The sequence below is a fragment of the Gigantopelta aegis genome, chromosome 5, assembly GCF_016097555.1.
Source record: "Gigantopelta aegis isolate Gae_Host chromosome 5, Gae_host_genome, whole genome shotgun sequence".
NCBI lineage: Eukaryota > Metazoa > Mollusca > Gastropoda > Neomphalida > Peltospiridae > Gigantopelta > Gigantopelta aegis.
This window is the reverse complement of record NC_054703.1, coordinates 13,013,186-13,035,711: the sequence shown is the minus strand read 5'-3', so window position 1 is coordinate 13,035,711 and position 22,526 is coordinate 13,013,186. Positions and strand designations below refer to the sequence as shown.

At 41.0% G+C, this 22,526-nt stretch overlaps 1 protein-coding gene across 1 annotated transcript in view; it reads right to left on the bottom strand.

Annotated features, from left to right (window-relative positions):
- The window catches only part of LOC121372954 (protein ERGIC-53-like), a 47,834-nt gene extending 25,805 nt beyond the window's left edge, over positions 1 to 22,029 (bottom strand). The window contains exons 1-7 of the mRNA XM_041499392.1: positions 21,867 to 22,029; positions 12,787 to 12,843; positions 9,230 to 9,327; positions 5,562 to 5,669; positions 4,620 to 4,681; positions 3,796 to 3,895; positions 2,132 to 2,255 (exon numbers count right to left, since the gene is read on the bottom strand). Of these exons, the coding sequence (XP_041355326.1) occupies positions 2,132 to 2,255; positions 3,796 to 3,895; positions 4,620 to 4,681; positions 5,562 to 5,669; positions 9,230 to 9,327; positions 12,787 to 12,843; positions 21,867 to 22,029 (712 nt within the window). The remainder of the gene's footprint in view (positions 1 to 2,131; positions 2,256 to 3,795; positions 3,896 to 4,619; positions 4,682 to 5,561; positions 5,670 to 9,229; positions 9,328 to 12,786; positions 12,844 to 21,866) is intronic.
- Positions 22,030 to 22,526: the final 497 nt, after the last annotated feature.

The window sequence follows — 22,526 nt, the reverse complement described above, 5'->3', positions numbered from 1 at the left end:
AAGCTCCATCTCCCTCTTTAGTTACATGTATAAGTCTATTTTGTAAATATAAATATTCTCCCTCTTTGGGTAACATATCTGATTATTATTATTATTTAGTAAAATTGTTTTAATTTAAAAGTAAAGTAGGGCTAGTGAATTTTTAGTCGTGGCCAGTAAATGTTTAAAATCACTGATCCCATGGCTAGTGGATTTCAAAAAGATTCTAGAGGTCCTGCATACGTGAAAATAAATTAATTTCCTATATCCATATTAAAAATATTGTTTGCTGTATTTATTTATTTATTTATTTACATCCATAAAACACAAATTTAACAGGTTTGCTATAATCAAATGTGTTCTTTTTTTATTAATTGTAACTCTGGACGAGTTGTGAAGCTGATATACAAGGCTCAAAGTTGACATTTTGAGCTTGGTACACTGTGTGCCTAAACTAAGACACTTTTTATACACAGCATTCAGTCAAATGTTTTGTTTTGTTTTATGACACCACTAGGGCACATTGCTTTATTAATCATTGGTCATTGGAAAAAGTAACGTTTGTTTTGTTTAACGACACCACTAGAGCACATTGATTTATTAGTCATCGGCCATTGGATGTCAAACATTTGGTAATTTTTACTTATAGTCTTAGAGTGGAAACAGATCTTTCATATGCACCATCCCACAGACAGGATAGCACATACCACAGCCTTTGATATACTGACAGGATATAGGCCTCTGAGAATTGTACATTTGCATAAACTGATCATAGGTTAACAGGGCTTCTAGAATTTTTGTTAAATTCTCTAGCCATTGGAGCAGTGATTATAAAACTTTACTAGCCACGATTAAAAATTCACTAGCCCTACTTTACTTCAAGTTAAAACAATTTTACTGATTAATAGTAATAATAGGAAATGTCACCTAAAGAGGGAGATAGTGCTTAAAAACACTAATACTGAGGGGGGCAGCAGAATATTCATATTTACAAAATACTTAGTTGAAGCATTTGACAATGTTTTACTTCACTCGGGCATGACAATAGTAGTTATTTACTAGCCCAACACTTAAATTCACTAGCCATGGGAGTGGGGCTACCATAATCTAGAAGCCCTGTCTGGCATGGTAATAGTAGTTATTTACTAGCCCAACACTTAAATTCACTAGCCATGGGAGTGGGGCTACCATAATCTAGAAGCCATGGTTTAGCAAGAACATATTCAGGTAACCATTTCTGTTTTTACGTAACATGAACATGTAAATGATGTTATAAATTCAATGCGCAAACAATAGTTACGCGAAGGAAACTATCGTTCTCGCAACATATTCAGAGGCCCAGGATAGCACATACCATGGCTTATATATATATATATCTATTAGGGTTATAACGATATATAAAAACCAAGTAAAATATCAAGTTTTGTACTGCTATCATAAAATGCGTTATTTACCAGTGAGAACGTACTCCAAAATATCCTGTATTTATCAATTATAAACACGTAGTATTCCCCAGCGAAAGCATTAAAATATCCTGTTTTTATCAATTATATGCATACATTATTCCTGGTGTACAGTATATATAAGAAAAGCTGTGCATTAATGAACAGCGAGAGCATCAAAAATACCCTGTTTTTGACAATTATATGCACACATTATTCGCTGGTATACAGTGTATATAGGGAAAACTGTGTGTTACTTACCAGTGAGAGCTCACTCCGAAATATGCCGATTTTCATCTATTATATGCACGTAGTACTCCCCTGGTATACAGTATATATAACAAGGAAGGAAGGAAATGTTTTATTTAACGACGCATTCAACACATTTTATTTACGGTTATATGGCGTCGGACTTATGGTTTAAGGACCACACAGATATTGTGGGAGGAAACCCACTGTTGCCACTTCATGGGCTACTCTTTTCGACTGGCATCAAGGGATCTTTTATATGCACTACCCCACACAGACAGGATAGCACATACCACGGCCGTTGATGTACCAGTTGTGGTGCACTGGCTGAAGCGAGAAATAGCCCAATGGACCCACTGACAGGGATCAACCCCAAACCGACCGCGCATCAAGCGAGCACTTTACCACTGGGCTACGTCCTGCTTCTGTATATACAAGAAAAGCTGTGGTGTGTTATTTACCAGCGAGAGCTCCAGTGGCGGCGCTCACTCCGAAGTATCCAGTTTTCGACAAGATGATGTTCTCCGCTCTCATACACAGTTCGAAATCGTCCTTGTTCTGATTCAACCCATTGTTGATATAAACCTGAAACATTCCATTCAAAATGATCTTAGTCTAGTGACGAAATTACTTAGTCTAGTGACGAAATCACTTAGTCTAGTGAAGAAATCACTTAGTCTAGTGAAGAAATCACTTAGTCTAGTGAAGAAATCACTTAGTCTAGTGAAGAAATTACTGATAAAACATGACCCCTCCCCAGACACAAACCCGGGACCCACCATTAATGTAATGCACAACTTCAAGGAACATTTTGTTCAATGTTTAATTCTTTAAATTTCTGAAGCGACCTCTGACACTTGCATAGCAAATTGTCAGCGCTTCTATTCCAGAATTTTGTTTAAATCCACTAGCCATGATATCAATGATTTTTAAAATTGACTAGCCATGATTAAAAATTCACTAGACCAACTTGACTTTTAAGTTAATACAATTTTACTAAATAATAGTAATAATGTCACCTAAAGAGGGAGACAGAGCTTAAAAACACTAACATTGGGATATGGAGTGGGGTTAGGATATTCATATTTACAAAATACACTGCAACATTTGACTGGGGTTTTTTCACTAGCCGTCAGGCATTGTAATAGAAGTTATTTACTAGCCCAATATTGAATATCATAGCCCTGGAATCATGATGCAATACTGAACAAAATGTTCCTTGAACTTTGATCAAACATATTTGACAGTTATGAAGACTATTTGTAGAGAAAGATTTTTATAAAGTAAATTAATTCCCCCCCCCCCCAGTTAGGCCCCTCGGGGGAGGGTGGTGTAGAATTACACAAGTCAAAAATGTATTTCTCTGTGTGCCGAGGCTTGACATTTATGGAAAAGAAGCTTTTTTTTAAAATTAGCTCAGGGGACCTAAAAAGGCAATCCTCTCGAGCAAATTCAAGTTTGTTTTGTTTAATGATACCACTACAACACATTGACTGGATATTGGATATCGAACATATGGTGATTAAAGAAAGAAATGTTTTATTTAACGACGCACTCAACACATTTTATATACGGTTATATGGCGTCAGACATATGGTTAAGGACCACACAGATTTTGAGAGGAAACCCGCTGTCGCCACTACATGGGCTACTCTTCCGATTAGCAGCAAGGGATCTTTTATTTGCGCTTCCCACAGGCAGGATAGCACAAACCATGGCCTTTGTTGAACCAGTTATGGATCACTGGTCGGTGCAAGTGGTTTACACCTACCCATTGAGCCTTGCGGAGCACTCACTCAGGGTTTGGAGTCGGTATCTGGATTAAAAATGCCATGCCTCGACTGGGATCCGAACCCAGTACCTACCAGCCTGTAGACGCCGGTATATATGGTGATTATGACATATAGACTTAAAAGAGGAAACAAGATGTAATGTAACATAATTAACATGCACAGATTTTTGTGCCACGCACACTAATGTGACATGAATGAAAAATAACCCAATGGGCCCACCGACGGGGATCGATCTTAGACCAACCGCGCATCAGACGTGGACTTTACCACTGGGCTATGTCCCGCCCTTCAGATGAACTAAAAAGACAACGCTCGACAAAACTATCCCATACCTCTAGAGCCTGCTTGTAGTACGTCACTCTCAGTCGGATCGGAAACGGCTTGTTACGGAAGTCTCGTAAACAGCCTCCCAACTGCTGGGTCACACCGTCACTGTGAAAGACAGAGAAATATAATAGGCTCTATAGAAATAATGGCAAATATAATACAATTTAAAACAAAAAAAACAACAGTACAAACACTAAATAAAGAATACTATATAAATATTTTTGAAAACATAATGTAAGATATAGAAATATTATAAAATAAAGACATTAAATTAGTGGAGAAATATTATAAAATTAAATCATTAAATTAGTGGAGAGAGAGAGAGAGAGAGAGAGAGAGAGAGAGAGAGAGAGAGAGAGAGAGAGAGAGAGAGAGAGAGAGAGAGAGAGAGAGAGAGAGAGGAGAGAGAGAGAGAGAGAGAGAGAGAGAGAGAGAGAGAGAGAGAGAGAGAGAAGACAAGAGGGAGGGAGAAAGGGGAAGTGAGAGAGACAGACTGGGGATATAAGAGAGACAGAGAATGAGTGAAAGGGGGAAGGAAGAGAGGAGGGAGAAAGGGGGAAGGACAAGAGAGAGAGAGAGCGAAAGGGGAAGTGAGAGAGACAAACAGGGGTAGAAGAAATAAGAGAGAGAGAATGAGAGCAAGGGGGAAGGAAGACAGAGAGGAAGAAAGGTGGAAGAGAGAGACCGACAGAGTGAGAGTAAGAAAAAGTGGGAGAGGGAGGAAACCCGCTGCCACCATCATAACTGAGACTGCAAGGGGTTGCTGGGTAATTCAAGTTTATTTTGTATAACACCACCACTTAAGCACAGTAGATACATAATTACGTACTTGGTATGGTCAAAGGACTGAGTTCCATCATTGACAACCGCCATTATATATGGGTTGTTATGCTGTAAATAAACAACAAATTAATATAATACATAACTATCTACAATTTGGTAAAAAAAAAAATAAAACAATTAAGGCAAGCTTTGGCACTTGCAAACAATTAACATAAAATTGAGAGATGCTCATAATTTTTTCCCCTGCATCTTTTTTTTTTTTAAATCATTAAAACATTTGTAAATTGCTTTTAATTAATACATTAAAATGAACACATATATATGTATATGTATATAATGTATATTAAATCGCAGAAAACTAATTTTCACTGATCGACCCTAGTGCACTTCCATTAATTAATTAAAAGTTTGTTTTGTTTAACGACACCACTGGACCACTTTGATTTATTCATAATGGGTGGTGCACTGGTTAGAATGAGAATAAACCGAATCATTTGAATGAGAGAGAGAGAGAGAGAGAGAGAGAGAGAGAGAGAGAGAGAGAGAGAGAGAGAGAGAGAGAGAGAGAGAGAGAGAGAGAGAGAGTTAGAGAGAGAAAGAGAGAGAGTTAGAGAGAGAGAGAGAGAGAGAGAGAGAGAGAGAGAGAGAGAGAGAGAGAGAGAGAGAGAGAGAGAGAGAGAGAGAGAGAGAGAGAGAGAGAGAGAGAGAGAGAGAGAGAGAGAGAGAGAGAGAGAGAGAGAGAGAGAGAGTTAGAGAGAGAGAGTTAGAGAGAGAGAGTTAGAGTTAGAGAGTTAGAGAGAGAGAGAGAGAGAGAGAGAGAGAGAGAGAGAGAGAGAGAGAGAGAGAGAGAGAGAGAGAGAGAGAGAGAGAGAGAGTTAGAGAGAGAGAGAGAGTTAGAGAGAGAGAGAGGCAGAAAGAGAGAGACAAGCAGAGGAGGAGAGATTTTGCTACCTGGCCATGAGTGTATGATTACATGCGAGTGCCTTACCTGAACGTCATTATCAAAGGAATCGAGGAATATTCCTAGTCCTTTCCAGTTATCGTTGCTACCAAACACCGGTCCTTCTGTTCCAGGTGTCTCTGTGAACCACACTGCCTAAAATATAGATAACAAAATTATTATGTAACCACTTCTGTCACCAGATTATGATCTTCAGAAAGCTGAAATAAACAAAAGGTCTGCAAAACCAAATAATAAAGCAGGGCATATCATTGTGAGCCACGAAGGAAAGAAATGTTTTATTTAACGACGCACTCAACACATTTTATTTACGGTTATATGGCGTCAGACATACGGTTAAGGACCACACAGATACTGAGAGAGGAAACCTGCTGGTGCCACTTAATGGGCTACTCTTTACGATTAGCAGCAAGGGATCTTTTATATGCACCATCGCACCAAAAGGATAGCACATACCACAGACTTTGATATATACCAGGTGTGGTGCACTGGCTGGAACGAGAAATAACCCAAAGGGCCCACTGACTGGGATCAATCCCAGACCGACCGCACATCAGGCGAGCACTTTACCACTGGGCTACTTCCAGCCCCTTGTAAGCTATGGTGTCACTATGGCGTGTGCTGTACGATGGTTTTACGATTTCGTAGTGCTAAGATGGCTTTAAAAATATACCGGCCTCGGTGGCGTCGTGGCAGGCCATCGGTCTACAGGATGGTAGGTACTGGGTTCGGATCCCGGTCGAGGCATGGGATTTTTAATCCAGATACCGACTCCAAACCCTGAGTGAGTGCTCCACAAGGCTCAATGGGTAGGTGTAAACCACTTGCACCGACCAGTGATCCATAACTGGTTCAACAAAGGCCATGGTTTGTGCTATCCTTCCTGTGGGAAGTGCAAATAAAAGATCCCTTGCTGCTTATCGGAAGAGTAGCCCATGTAGTGGCGACAGCGGGTTTCCTCTCAAAATCTGTGTGGTCCTTAACCATATGTCTGACGCCATATAACCATGAATAAAATGTGTTGAGTGCATCAAATAAAACATTTCTTTCTTTCTTTTTCGCTTTAAAAATATGGTCCCAGGCCTCAGTGAATTCGAAACTAATAAATTGGCATAAACAATTTATGGGTTAGATGCAAAAACAAGCTGATAGGACTTCCAGAATTGTTATAAAAATCCACTAGCCATGGGATCAGTAATTTGAAAATTTTTACTAGCCATGATTAATAATTCACTAGCCTTACTTTAAAAAAATACCTAATGTTACTTAAAGGAGATAGGATTTTAAAAACCCTTAGATTGGGATGGGATCGGAGGCAAGATATTCTTTTGTACAAAATATACTTAAATGCAGCATTTTACCTCTTTTTTTTCCCACTAGCCATCGGGCATAACGATAGTAGTTATTTACCAGCCCAACATTGAATATCACTAGCCATCGGGCATAACGATAGTAGTCATTTACCAGCCCAACATTGAATATCACTAGCCATCGGGCATAACGATAGTAGTCATTTACCAGCCCAACATTGAATATCACTAGCCATCGGGCATAACGATAGTAGTCATTTACCAGCCCAACATTGAATATCACTAGCCATCGGGCATAACGATAGTAGTCATTTACCAGCCCAACTTGAATATCACTAGCCATCGGGCATAACGATAGTAGTCATTTACCAGCCCAACATTGAATATCACTAGCCATCGGAGGCAACGATAGTAGTCATTTACCAGCCCAACATTGAATATCACTAGCCATCGGGCATAACGATAGTAGTTATTACCAGCCCAACACTGAATATCACTAGCCATCGGGCACAACGATAGTAGTTATTTACCAGCCCAACACTGAATATCACTAGCCATCGGGCACAACGCTAGTAGTTATTTACCAGCCCAACACTGAATATCACTAGCCATCGGGCACAACGCTAGTAGTCATTTACCAGCCCAACACTGAATATCACTAGCCATCGGGCATAACGATAGTAGTCATTTACCAGCCCAACACTGAATATCACTAGCCATCGGGCATAACGATAGTAGTCATTCACCAGCCCAACACTGAATATCACTAGCCATCGGGCATAACGATAGTAGTCATTCACCAGCCCAACACTGAATATCACTAGCCATCGGGCACAACGATAGTAGTCATTTACCAGCCCAACACTGAATATCACTAGCCATCGGGCATAACGATAGTAGTCATTCACCAGCCCAACATTGAATATCACTAGCCATCGGGCACAACGCTAGTAGTTATTCACCAGCCCAACATTGAATATCACTAGCCATCGGGCATAACGCTAGTAGTTATTTACCAGCCCAACACTGAATATCACTAGCCATCGGGCATAACGATAGTAGTCATTCACCAGCCCAACATTGAATATCACTAGCCATCGGGCATAATGCTAGTAGTCATTCACCAGCCCAACATTGAATATCACTAGCCATCGGGCATAACGCTAGTAGTCATTCACCAGCCCAACATTGAATATCACTAGCCATCGGGCATAACGCTAATAGTCATTTACCAGCCCAACATTGAATATCACTAGCCATCGGGCATAACGCTAGTAGTTATTTACCAGCCCAACATTGAATATCACTAGCCATCGGGCATAACGCTAGTAGTTATTTACCAGCCCAACATTGAATATCACTAGCCATCGGGCATAACGATAGTAGTTATTCACCAGCCCAACATTGAATATCACTAGCCATCGGGCATAACGATAGTAGTTATTTACCAGCCCAACATTGAATATCACTAGCCATCGGGCATAACGATAGTAGTTATTTACCAGCCCAACATTGAATATCACTAGCCATCGGGCATAACGATAGTAGTTATTCACCAGCCCAACATTGAATATCACTAGCCATCGGGCATAACGATAGTAGTTATTTACCAGCCCAACATTGAATATCACTAGCCATCGGGCATAACGATAGTAGTTATTCACCAGCCCAACATTGAATATCACTAGCCATCGGGCACAACGATAGTAGTTATTTACCAGCCCAACATTGAATATCACTAGCCATCGGGCATAACGATAGTAGTTATTTACCAGCCCAACATTGAATATCACTAGCCATGTGAGTGGGCTAACACAACATAAAAGCCCCGAGCTGCGCATTGACTCTTCAGACAAATTATAATAGAAATGATGTTATAAATTTAATGTGCGAATGCAAAATGAGTTAATCAAAGCTAGACTTGCCTGAGTAATGGTGGTGCAGTGGTTAAGCCATCGGACTACAGGCTGGTAGGTACAGGGTTTGCAGCCCGGTACCGGCTCCAACCCTGAGCAAATTCTTAAGCACTCAATGTGTAGGTGTAAGACCACTACACCCTCTTCTCTCTCACTAACCAACTAATAACTAACCCACTGTCCTGGACACAGCCCAGATAGCCGAGGTGTGTGTGCCCAGGACAGTGTGCTTGAACATTACTTGGATATAAGCACAAAAATAAGTTGAAATAAAATGAGTAATGTGCAAACAAAAACTATCAATCTCACAATGTTTAGAGTCTTATCTTAAAAAGTAATAAATATTTAAGGATTGTCTGTTATTTCTTTTACGTTCATTGTGTTATGAATAATAAAAAAACAAAAATCATCTGCAAACCGTGTGAATCGGGGAAGTTGAACGTCACTAAACCATGCAACATTATATTACCATTCCGTCAGCTCCAATTCGTCCGCGACCTTGAACTCTGACCACAACATCAATCTGCCAGTGTTCACTCTCGAATACATTTTTTGTCCACACCCAACCTGTAAATAATATTTTTTACAACTGGTAATATATATGATATTTTCACAACTGGTGACATAAATGATATTTTTTACAACCGTAATAGTAATACATGTATACCGGTATATGATATTTTCATAACTGGTAATATAAATGATATTATCACAAAGTGTGTATTATCTATAGAAGCAAAAAAAATGCCCACTTTTTCTTTTTTTTTTACTTTATTTAACAGGGATGTGATTTTTCAGCTTTTTATCCGATTTCAGCTTTTTACGTAAAATAATTTTCCCAAAGTTTACTATAGAATGGATTTGATCTGCATGAAATACTAAAACAAAGACCTTTATATAGGTATGGTACTGAGGTTTCGGCTTTTAACATCAGTTCAGCTTTTATTTTTAAATGTCTATCACATTCCTGATTTAAGAGATACCCTACATTATAATATAGTATTGTCCAGAAGATATTTCATACTAAAATAACTGTATGGCTCTGAAATATGGGGATTTACATTTGTGTACTTATCGAGAATCTAGTGAAAAAGTAAATCCTTCAAGAGAAAAACTGAATTTAATGACTTACATCCAAACTATAAAGTGTATTAAAGGAATAGGCTTGTTTTTAAAAAGAAATCTTCCAGTTTAAATTGAATATATATTGTAATTTGTACACACGTAGTGCAAAAGCATTGAAAATTTTATTGTGAGGCAATCATTTTGTTGCTCACCTAAACATACATGCAAGAGTGGAGGAAGGAAGAAAAATGACGCACTCAACACATTTTGATAATGGCGTCAGACATATATTTAAGAACCACACAGATACTGAGAGAGGAAACCTGCTGTCTACTCTTGGAAACCCGCTGTCGCCACTTCACGGGCTACTCTTGGAAACCCGCTGTCGCCACTTCACGGGCTACTCTTGGAAACCCGCTGTCGCCACTTCACGGGCTACTCTTGGAAACCCACTGTCGCCACTTCACGGGCTACTCTTGGAAACCCGCTGTCGCCACTTCACGGGCTACTCTTGGAAACCCGCTGTCGCCACTTCACGGGCTACTCTTGGAAACCCACTGTCGCCACTTCACGGGCTACTCTTGGAAACCCGCTGTCGCCACTTCACGGGCTACTCTTGGAAACCCGCTGTCGCCACTTCACGGGCTACTCTTGGAAACCCGCTGTCGCCACTTCACGGGCTACTCTTGGAAACCCGCTGTCGCCACTTCACGGGCTACTCTTGGAAACCCGCTGTCGCCACTTCACGGGCTACTCTTGGAAACCCGCTGTCGCCACTTCACGAGCTACTCTTTTGACTACGGTTATATGGTGTCAGACATATGGTTAAGGACCACACAGATATTGAGAGAGGAAACCCGCTGTCGCCACTTCACGGGCTACTCTTTTGACTACGGTTATATGGTGTCAGACATATGGTTAAGGACCACACAGATATTGAGAGAGGAAACCCGCTGTCGCCACTTCACGGGCTATTCTTTTGACTACGGTTATATGGTGTCAGACATATGGTTAAGGACCACACAGATATTGAGAGAGGAAACCCGCTGTCGCCACTTCACGGGCTACTCTTTTGACTACGGTTATATGGTGTCAGACATATGGTTAAGGACCACACAGATATTGAGAGAGGAAACCCGCTGTCGCCACTTCACGGGCTACTCTTTTGACTACGGTTATATGGTGTCAGACATATGGTTAAGGACCACACAGTTATTGAGAGAGGAAACCTGTTGTCAGAATCTTCAATTAGCAGCAAGGGATCCTTTATATGCACCATCCCACAGACAGGATGTTATATATCACGGCACAGCCTTTGCTACACCAGTTACATTGGCTGGAATGAGAAATAGCCCAATGGACCCACCGACGAGAGTGGAGGGGAGTGGGAGCAATCACGAGTTACATTGGCTGGAATGAGAAATAGCCCAATGGACCCACCGACGAGAGTGGAGGGGAGTGGGAGCAATCACGAGTTACATTGGCTGGAATGAGAAATAGCCCAATGGACCCACCGACGAGAGTGGAGGGGAGTGGGAGCAATCACGAGTTACATTGGCTGGAATGAGAAATAGCCCAATGGACCCACCGACGAGAGTGGAGGGGAGTGGGAGCAATCACGAGTTACATTGGCTGGAATGAGAAATAGCCCAATGGACCCACCGACGAGAGTGGAGGGGAGTGGGAGCAATCACGAGTTACATTGGCTGGAATGAGAAATAGCCCAATGGACCCACCGACGAGAGTGGAGGGGAGTGGGAGCAATCACGAGTTACATTGGCTGGAATGAGAAATAGCCCAATGGACCCACCGACGAGAGTGGAGGGGAGTGGGAGCAATCACGAGTTACATTGGCTGGAATGAGAAATAGCCCAATGGACCCACCGACGAGAGTGGAGGGGAGTGGGAGCAATCACGAGTTACATTGGCTGGAATGAGAAATAGTCCAATGGACCCACCGACGAGAGTGGAGGGGAGTGGGAGCAATCACGAGTTACATTGGCTGGAATGAGAAATAGCCCAATGGACCCACTGACGAGAGTGGAGGGGAATGGGAGCAATCACGAGTTACATTGGCTGGAATGAGAAATAGCCCAATGGACCCACCGACGAGAGTGGAGGGGAGTGGGAGCAATCACGAGTTACATTGGCTGGAATGAGAAATAGCCCAATGGACCCACCGACGAGAGTGGAGGGGAGTGGGAGCAATCACGAGTTACATTGGCTGGAATGAGAAATAGCCCAATGGACCCACTGACGAGAGTGGAGGGGAGTGGGAGCAATCACGAGTTACATTGGCTGGAATGAGAAATAGCCCAATGGACCCACCGACGAGAGTGGAGGGGAGTGGGAGCAATCACGAGTTACATTGGCTGGAATGAGAAATAGCCCAATGGACCCACTGACGAGAGTGGAGGGGAGTGGGAGCAATCACGAGTTACATTGGCTGGAATGAGAAATAGCCCAATGGACCCACTGACGAGAGTGGAGGGGAGTGGGAGCAATCACGAGTTACATTGGCTGGAATGAGAAATAGCCCAATGGACCCACCGACGAGAGTGGAGGGGAGTGGGAGCAATCACGAGTTACATTGGCTGGAATGAGAAATAGCCCAATGGACCCACCGACGAGAGTGGAGGGGAGTGGGAGCAATCACGAGTTACATTGGCTGGAATGAGAAATAGCCCAATGGACCCACCGACGAGAGTGGAGGGGAGTGGGAGCAATCACGAGTTACATTGGCTGGAATGAGAAATAGCCCAATGGACCCACTGACGAGAGTGGAGGGGAGTGGGAGCAATCACGAGTTACATTGGCTGGAATGAGAAATAGCCCAATGGACCCACTGACGAGAGTGGAGGGGAGTGGGAGCAATCACGAGTTTGTCTTTCCTGGTGAAGACTGCAGTGTGTTTATCAATAAATAAACAAACACATGACTGTGGATTATTTTTGTGCTTACCCTTTTTGCTCCGCAGTGATGGAGTAATCCGAATGCCCTCATCTCCAGCCATGGCATCTGCAAAAATATTTTAGCACATTAAACATTAATATTTAATTATGTACATATATTACTCCCCTCATAACAATTTAGCCAGGGAACATTATGTTTTTAAAATTTTCATCAGTAACATTTTCAGTCAATTGAATCTGAAGTCAGTTAATGTGCTTTGTAATCATGATACTGACTGTTCCGATATGCTAATAAATTATATACAAATTTGTGCAACCTAATTAATTAATTCATTCAAACTTGCATTGAACTTATATTATTAATATTAGGACAGTATTTCAATCTGGACAATGGCTACAGGGCTAGCTTTGGCACTTACCAAGTTCACTAGTCTTAATTCCAAATTAAAAAAAAATTGGCAATTTCTTGTCATAATAGATATCGTCTCAGAAATAGGGTTTTCCCTAGCTTGTTATAGCATGGCGCAGCACCAAGCCAAAATAATCTAGCGCCATCTTGCCCAGAGATTAAACAAGTCTAGACTGTTTCAATAATTAATTTTAAAATTGTCTTTATAAAACGTAATGTATTATTAATTAATAAAACACATTATGTCTGTTATATATTTCGCTATTCATTTATGAAAACAAGTACATCCATTACACTTATTTTTATTTCACTTAAAGGGATATACCCTTGTTTTTAAACACTAAGGCATATATTTTACTATTAGAGTCGTTTTTGATAACTGAAATCATACTTTACTTACATTCTATGGCTTAGATTATCAATTTCCGTACATTTGAAGTGTTTTTGGTCATTCTGGTGTTTCTAATATCACAAAATGTATTTATCATATTTCTAAAAACGCACATGCGTCTGAGAAGTACATGTAACACTTATGGAGTCGCGTTTTAATCTATCGTAGAGGGTATTTCACCATTTCAAAGTAACAGACTCATGTTTCACTCAATTGTAACTTTATCCAAATGTGTTACAGGTTTGTAGATTAAGTAAACTTAAGTGTTAGTTTTCACTAGGTTCTGTCCCTTTAATTGTTCTTGTCTTTAATGATTTAATGGAACAAAAAGTGCCATTAAAATGGCAAGAATGTCCCAAATGTTTTATCTACTATGCCTTTCCGAATTTGTATGGAAAACACTACTCTACATGTAATATGAAAATTGGCTAAACAAAAATTCATTCCAGTGCAAGCCCTGGAATAATTTGGCAATATTTTCTGATCACACAGAGCGATCACCCTGCAGCATGCACCAACAGCTTGACTACTATCTGACTAGGGTCTCACATCCTTGTTATATTCGCTTCAGGCAATGATGATACTTACAGATTCATGAATACAACTTTTAACAGCTATCAATTACTGTTACTTTACAATGGACAGCTTAATTGCTTATACACCCTGACACCTGTTCACCTTAATTGATGGGATAAAAACAATACTCCTGGGACAAAGAGTCAAAATGTGCATACCACACCTTATTGCAAAATTAAAAACTTTGTTTTCTTTATGTACACTACAAGAACACCTTGAATGTCAAACATTTGGTATTCTGACATAGAATTTGAGAGGAAAAGAAAAGAAAGGTTTTATTTAACGACGCACTCAACACATTTTATTTACGGTTATATGGCGTCAGACATATGGTTAAGGACCACACAGATTTGGAGAGGAAACCCGCTGTCGCCACTACATGGGCTACTCTTCCGATTAGCAGCAAGGGATCTTTTATTTGCGCTTCCCACAGGCAGGATAGCACAAACCATGGCCTTTGTTGAACCAGTTATGGATCACTGGTCGGTGCAAGTGGTTTACACCTACCCATCGAGCCTTGCGGAGCACTCACTCAGGGTTTGGAGTCAGTATCTGGATTAAAAATCCCATGGCTCGGCTGGGATCCGAACCCAGTACCTACCAGCCTGTAGACCAATGGCCTGCCACGACGCCGGTCAATTTGAGAGGAAGTCTGCTACTTTTTTCCATTAGTAGCAAGGGATATTTTACATGCAACATCCCACAGCCTTTGATATACCAGCCATGGTGTACTCGCTGGAATGAGAAAATAGCCCAATGGGGCCACTGATGGGTTTGTTAGGGAGAGGCCTTGATATAGGCATTTTGCCTGCTGACAAATCCCCAACCAGCATTATAAGTGAGAATAAACATTGCTTAAACTGATGGGTTTGTTTTGTTTAACAACACCACTAGAGCACACTGATTATTTAATCATCGGCTATCAATTGGATGTCAAACATTTGATATTCTGATATAGTCTTAGAGAAGAAACCCGCTACATTTTCCATAATTAGTAGCAAAGGATCTTTTATATGCATCATCCCACAAACAGGATAGTATATACATGTATATATATCACAAACTTTGATATACCAGTCGTGGTGCACTGGCTGGAACAAAAAATTGCCCAATGCATGGGGCCACAAATGGGTTTGTTTGTTTGTTTTGTTTAAAGACACCACCAGAGCACAATGATTTATTAATAATTGTCTATCAAACATTTGGCATTCTGACTTGGTATTGGAGAGAAAACCTGCTACATTTTTCATTATTAGCTAGGGATCTTTTATATGTTTTAATGTTATAGTCGTGGTGTACTGGCTGGAATGAGAAATAGCCCAATGGGGCCACTGATGGGGATCGATCCTAGGCTGACCATGTATCAGGTGGGCACATTACCAATCAGCTACATGTATGTCCCACCCCTTATTAAATTAAATATGTTACAAATTCCACACAGCTAATATAAAGTTTGTTTAACGAAACCACTACAGCACATTGATATATTAATCGGCTATTGGATGTCAAACATTTGGTAATTCTGACTTATATGCACTTTCCCACAGACAGGAAAGCACTTACAACGGCCTTTAACCAGTTGTGGTGCACTAATTGGAGCGAGAAAGCTAATATAAACTTTAACTTGAAAAAAGGTACATACATGTATATTTAGGCTGTAAACTTCACATCTATTGTTATATTTTTGCATACATCAATAGCCAAGACTACACAATAAAAAGAAAGAACTCAGTATAAAAAAAAAATATTTAAATGTTGAATAGTTTCATAAAATATATGTACTGAAAAGTGGGGGCTTTCAACTCAACTCGCGATGAGAGTAGACGTGGTTAGCTGCGCTCTTGACTTACCCCCCCACCTGGGGGGACTGCTCGCCAGTTTTGGAAAGCTGAGTGAGTATCGCGTCACGCACACCGGGTCACGGGCTTCCGTGACCTTGGTGTACGGGGACGCGATCTCACCGACAAGGAATCGGAAGTGGAGGAAGAGGAAACCTGCGCCAGGAGCGGCACGGGGGGGGATCTAAGCTGGCGGCTCAACCGCCAGTGGCGGTCCCTTCTGCGACGCCGCCCCCAGTCCAACCTGAGACGACGCGACCAGCCCCAAGGGAACCGTCGGCCACCGAACTGGACGAGCTCAACACTGCGGTGTGTGAGACGCCCAACGACCCTCCATCACCGACCGTCACATGGCCCAGGAAGAACTGGCCGGTATCTCCGGTACAGCCAGTCGCCTCGCCATCGGCCCGATCGACCACCGTTGGAGAAAAAAGGAAGGCAACATCACCGACCGACCGGCCAGCCAAGGCCGAGAGACCAGCCCCGGTAGTCGCTCCCCCTGAAGAGTCCGAATAGACCGTCGCTGTGAACGGACTGAATAAACAACTTCACCAGTACATGCAGGGGGACACGACTGACCCGACGCAGCTACGAGGCAGCCACCTCAACACAGACTGGAGATCCCTGGAGGACGGCAGCAAATACGAACTCCACAACAAGATGTTTGGAACTCATGACACCGTAGTCGTGACGCACCAGAGGGACAAGACCTACCGCCAAGTCATACTTCCGGCCAAGTTGGACAACAAGAACATCCACAAGATGATCCGGGCGGTCTGCGGCCCCGACTACGGTGCTGTAGTGCGTACTTTGCTACGACGCCAACATCACCTGCCTCTACTCCGGGAATCTTCAGGCTCGCCAAAGTAGATGCCAACCTCCTTTTTCTTTTCTTGGGCTTAGTTGGACTTTAAAAAATTTCGGCCGCGGCTCAAAATTCTTATGTTTATTTTTTTATAAATAGTCCAACGCACTTTACTTTGGTGCCCGATCAATTGCTCAAATCACCTTAAAACCTTTTAGGCCGAGCAGTCAAAAACGTTTGGTTTTAAATTCTTAGTCCGGACATGTGTAGAAGTGTAGAATGTCGTTAGGATTTTAGGACTTAGGTCTTTGACCGACCACTAAATTTTTTATTCCAAATTCCGCCCACCTCAAACGTACCCCTCCCCCCTCCTGGCCCGGACTTAGTCACTGGCGAAAGTCAGAGATTAAGCCCGTGACAGGCGTGCGTGAAACCTTCGTGGTATATACGCACGTGTAAAACTTTTACTCACTCACTCACTGAAAAGTGGGCAATTTATATACTACTCAAAAGAATTTAAGGGTCAAAAATTTATAACCAAATAAGTTTCAGAGTGTATTAGATTGATGATGTAAACTACACCAAATTTTTTATTTATTGTTCCATATTTACAAAAAAACACAAATAAACGTCACTGTATACAAGAAAGTCACATGACATGCTGTCAAAGTTGAAGGTTGTGAAACATGGATTTTACACATTAGAACATTCGTTTAATAGTGTGTGAATCCACCCCTGGCGTGAATACACTCGACACATCGTTGCCTCATGCTGTTGATCAGACATCTGAAGAACTCTTGGGGAATGGCCTGCCACTCTGCCATAAGAAGTTGACCCAGATCATGAAGGTTGGCCGGAGGGGCATGGTTATCCCGAACTCTCCTGCCTAATTCGTCCCAGACGTCTCTATTGGGGCCAAGTCAGGCGAATATGCTGGCCAATCCATCCTGGCGATACCTTGTTGCCTGAGAAAGTCCGTTACCACCCTGGCGCGGTGGGGTCTGGCATTGTCATCCTGCAGAACTGCCCCGCCGCCAATCTGCTGAAGGCCTGGGAGAACCAACGGCCAGATAATCTCATTCAGATAGCGGATTCCATTCAGATTGCCATCCACCACATAGAGGGGGGTCCTGTGGTGGTTAGAGATGCCGCCCCACACCATGACGCTGCCACCACCGAACCGGTGACGTTGTCTAACGTTAACGTCAGCGAAGCACTCCCCAGGACGTCTGTAGACACGAACCCGACCGTCGTTGAACTGGAGACTAAACCTGGACTCATCAGTGAACATCACTCGACCCCACTGAACACGTTGCCACCACAGATGAAGCGTGCACCAGTGACGTCTGGCCGTTCTGTGACGTGGTAGGAGTGGTGGTCGAACAGCCTGGCGACGGCAGCGTAGATTATTGGCTCTCAGACGATTGCGTATGGTTTGATCAGACACTCGAGTTCCAGTCGCAGTCTGCAGATTGTCACGTAATCGGCGTGCAGTGGTTGTGCGTTGACGTAGAGCCATATTGGTGATGTAGCGGTCCTCTCTATTTGTAGTGCTTCGGGGTCTTCCCGAACGTGGACGATTTCGAAAAGAATTCGTTGCTTGGTACCGTTGCCACAGTCGGCCAACGACACTCTGACTGACACCAAGTCTCAGAGCAACATTTCTTTGCGTATTGCCATCCTGAAGCCAAGCAATAGCCCTTCCTCGATCTTCGATAGTCAGTTGAAGTCGTACCATTGTCGAATTTGGAGTGTGCACCGTACACGAACGCAAGCTCCAATTATACGGAAATTCAGCATTGGGAACATGGAATACACGTGCAAAGCATGCAAATGAAGCGCTTTGTGAAAAAGCAAGTTATGGGCACTTAGCAGACCTTTCGCTTTCGCCCTAATTTACGTGCAAATGTAAGCATGTTTTCGCCATTAGAACTAGTTGACAGTGTCAGTGGATTTTAATTCATTTATGGGTTGCTTAGACCCACTTTCATCAAAATGGAACAATACCATGCGTGACATTATGGTCTAGCTAATATAATTGACATTCAGAAAATATGTCGAAAATATCGTCTGACCCTTAAATTCTTTTGAGTAGTATAATATGTTGAATTTTAGTAAGAAGTATAAGAATTTATTTTCTTACATACACATGTAGTGTTGATCAAATTAAACAGCTACAATATAGCCAGTACATTGGGTTTCTGAACAAATTTCATCTCTTAAGTATTATTGTTATTATTACTATTTTATATATTTCTATCATTTTATCCAGAGCTTATAGATTATGGTAGCCCCACTCCCATGGCTAGTGATATTCAATGTTGGGCTTGTAAATAACTACTACTGCCATGCCCGATGGCTAGCCAAAAAAAGTTTTTAAAAAGTTGACAAATGTTGCATTTATCTATTTTATAAATATGAATATCCTGTCCCCAACCCCACCAGTCTTTAGTGTTTTTAATCCCTATCTCTAACTTTAGGTAACATATCTCATTATTACTATTAGCAAAACTGTATTAAGTAAAGTAGGGCTAGTGAATTTTTACTCATGGCTAGTAAAAAATAAAATAAAAATCACTGATCCCATGACTAGTGGATTTTGTATAAATTTTAGAAGCCCTGTTTTATAATTATCTTTTTTTTCAGGACTGTTTGGTTTCCACAGTGCAGGTATACTGGCACGTAAAATAGGATGTAGATTAGTATTGACTTTTACAGTAAACACTGAAAATACCAGGCGAGTGATAAATTACTATCCTCTCCAAGCGAGTGATTTGAAATATACTGGAAAGATCTTGAGAAAAGCTTGTACAGTTATGTCTGTATACTGACACAAAGACGTTTTGAATAGCGCACATCGAACAATCACTGAAAAAAAATTGAATTATACACATGGCTAGCTCTGGCACTCGTCAAGGTTGCCAACTGACAATTTTCAAAGCAATTTGTGAATTTTATATTCATTTGGCTAATAAGTAATATATTTTATGTAATAATTATTATATTAATTATTAGAAAATAACTGGGTTGTTGCAATTATTGAAGATTAAATTGATGATTTAGCAAGACGTTCTGCTCACCCAGAGATAGCCCTGATACTAGTATTCAAATACTGTGGTTGGCTGGGGTTAAAGCAGCTTCTTGTTAAATATTCAGCTGATGGTGTGCTGAAACCATGTTTTAGGTGGACAATAAAAACTGCTTCCGATATAAAATTAGGGTGTGCTAAAGTACATGTACCCTTCTATATCAAGGCTCTAAAGACTAACCCTAAAACTAACCGTAACCAATGAAAGGTGAGTACGAGTCGAACTCACGCCATATGAAGGACTGATTTGAATTTTCTTTATTCAGTTAAGTAGGAGTAGACCAACTGTAAGCACGTAGCCACTTTTGTTTGCATCAGTTTAGTTTATTTCTAGGTATTATTGGTTTAAGTAACAATTACAGGGCTTCTAGATTATGGTAGCCCCACTCCCATGGCTAGTGATATTCAATGTTGGGCTAGTAAATAACTAATATTACCATGCCCAACGGCTAGTGAAAACAAAAGTTGTCAAATGCTGCATTTTAGTCTATTTTTTAAATATGAATATCCTGTAACTCACTCCCACCTCCATACACCCCCAATATTAGTGTTTTTAAGCTCCATCTCCCTCTTTAGGCCCCTGCGTGTGCAATCTAATTAAAATTAGCTCCACTATTACATGTGGATCTAACACCAGCCAGATGGAGCTCATGTCCACCAATCAAAACCTTACTTGCAGAATCCTGCCAGTGATTTGAAAATAATTTGAAAACATTCCGAATTATCCTGAGGGTATACGACATAGTTCCGTGTGAATTACGAATGCCTTAAAATATCTTTTATTTTATAAAATAAATAATTTGTAATGTAAAACTGAAGACTGATTTAGTTAGGTTTTTTTTTTATAAATAAATAAATAATTTTTAATGTAAAATTGAAGACTGATAACCTACCCCGTACGTACTGGTATGGTTCGCTGTACTGCGGCCACTAAAACAGACTCACCCGATATTTTTAGAATTTGTATGCTCCCAAATAACGTTATAAAAGGCGAAGTGTGATTGGTCAATATTTAAATTATTATTTATAGACGAAATGTTACCTGGACACTGGAGACTACACAGTGTTGTTAGTTTTAAAGGAAGGACTAACCCTAACCCTATGATAAGTATTTATAATGTTCTTTATTATAGCCTACGCTACGTGACAGTGCCAAAGGAAAGTCCTACCGTTTTAAATCACTGGCAGGATTCTGCAAGTAAGGTTTTGATTGGTGGACATGAGCTCCAACTGGCTGGTGTTAGATCCACATGTAATAGTGGAGCTAATTTTAATTAGATTGCTGTGTCTGCTGTAACCTCACCGTGGTGCAGGGGTGTAACATTCTCTTTGAGAAAAATTCTGTGATATTTGTGTTTTTGCACAGTTCTTTACACTGTTTTTGTTTACGTCTTGAATTTTTATATTGATGTTGATCATCACTTTATTTATTTGCATTACCATAGTTTGACACCCAATAGCCGATGTATTTTTCGTGCTGGGGTGTCGTTAAATATTCATTCCCTCTTTAGGTGACATATCCGATTATTACTATTAATTAGTAAAATTGTATTTACTTAAAGTAAAGTAGGGCTAGTGGATTTTTAATCGTGGCTAGTAAATTTCTTAAATCACTGATCCCATGGCTAGTGAATTTTAAAAAAATTCTAGAAGCCCTGAATTGAAAAATGTAATAAAAATAATTATTATAATACAATTACAAAGCAGTTTTAATAATACAATTACAAAACAGTTTTAAAATATAAAACTACAATTATTATGCATCATGAAATGATTAATAAAATGGGTCTCATGCTAAATTTAAAATTATGAAATTTAATCTTAATTGAACATCTTATTTGGTAACTATCTTAGTTAAAATGAACAATAGGTTGCTGCGTGTCAGTCCAAAATAGTCACAATGCGTCCACATCTAGGTCATTGACATAATGTAAACATTGCCATATGGAAGTCGGTTTAAAACACACGTGTAAGTTACTACCAATCAGATTTTGACCCATGTATCACACTTAAAAGTCTCACCGCCGCCATACTGCCAGAAAGGCACGCTTTTATCTTTTTGCACCAGATGTGGCCCTTTGAAACTGTACTTATATTCAAATCTAGACTTCGGTAGTTCTCCTAAAACGGAGAAAACCGATAAAGACAGAGACAGCAAAACCAGAAACGTGTCCACTCCTTCCATCTTGAAATTCGCTAATGCGCCCTCAGGTGGAGATTTCGTAAGAGATGGAGATAACTCTAATCCGTAAGAACGCCGGTTAACTCGTCGTCCCAAAACCGATTCGCCCCGTACCAACTCGCCCCAATGGTCGGTCAACTCACCCTAATCTGCGTAATGAAAACACCTCCTAATTTTAATTTACCAACTCGGCCCAGAGTTTGATCTTGCCATGGACAGAACTCTCTGGCGAAGTCAGAAGTTGTGCCCACGACAGGCGTGCTTGAACAGTCATCTGATGGAAGCATGCCAAACATTACCCACACCCACAGTGTTTGGTCAGCTCGAACATTGATTTGACATTTCGCCCCAACCCTACATAATATTTGGAAACTATCTTTGCTGTCTTTGCTGTCTCCTTCTTCGTCGGTTTTCGCCATTTTAGGAGAACTAAGTACCGAAGTTCAGTTTCAAAGGTATTTGGTAATCCATACAAAATGTCGTGTACAATTTACTACAAA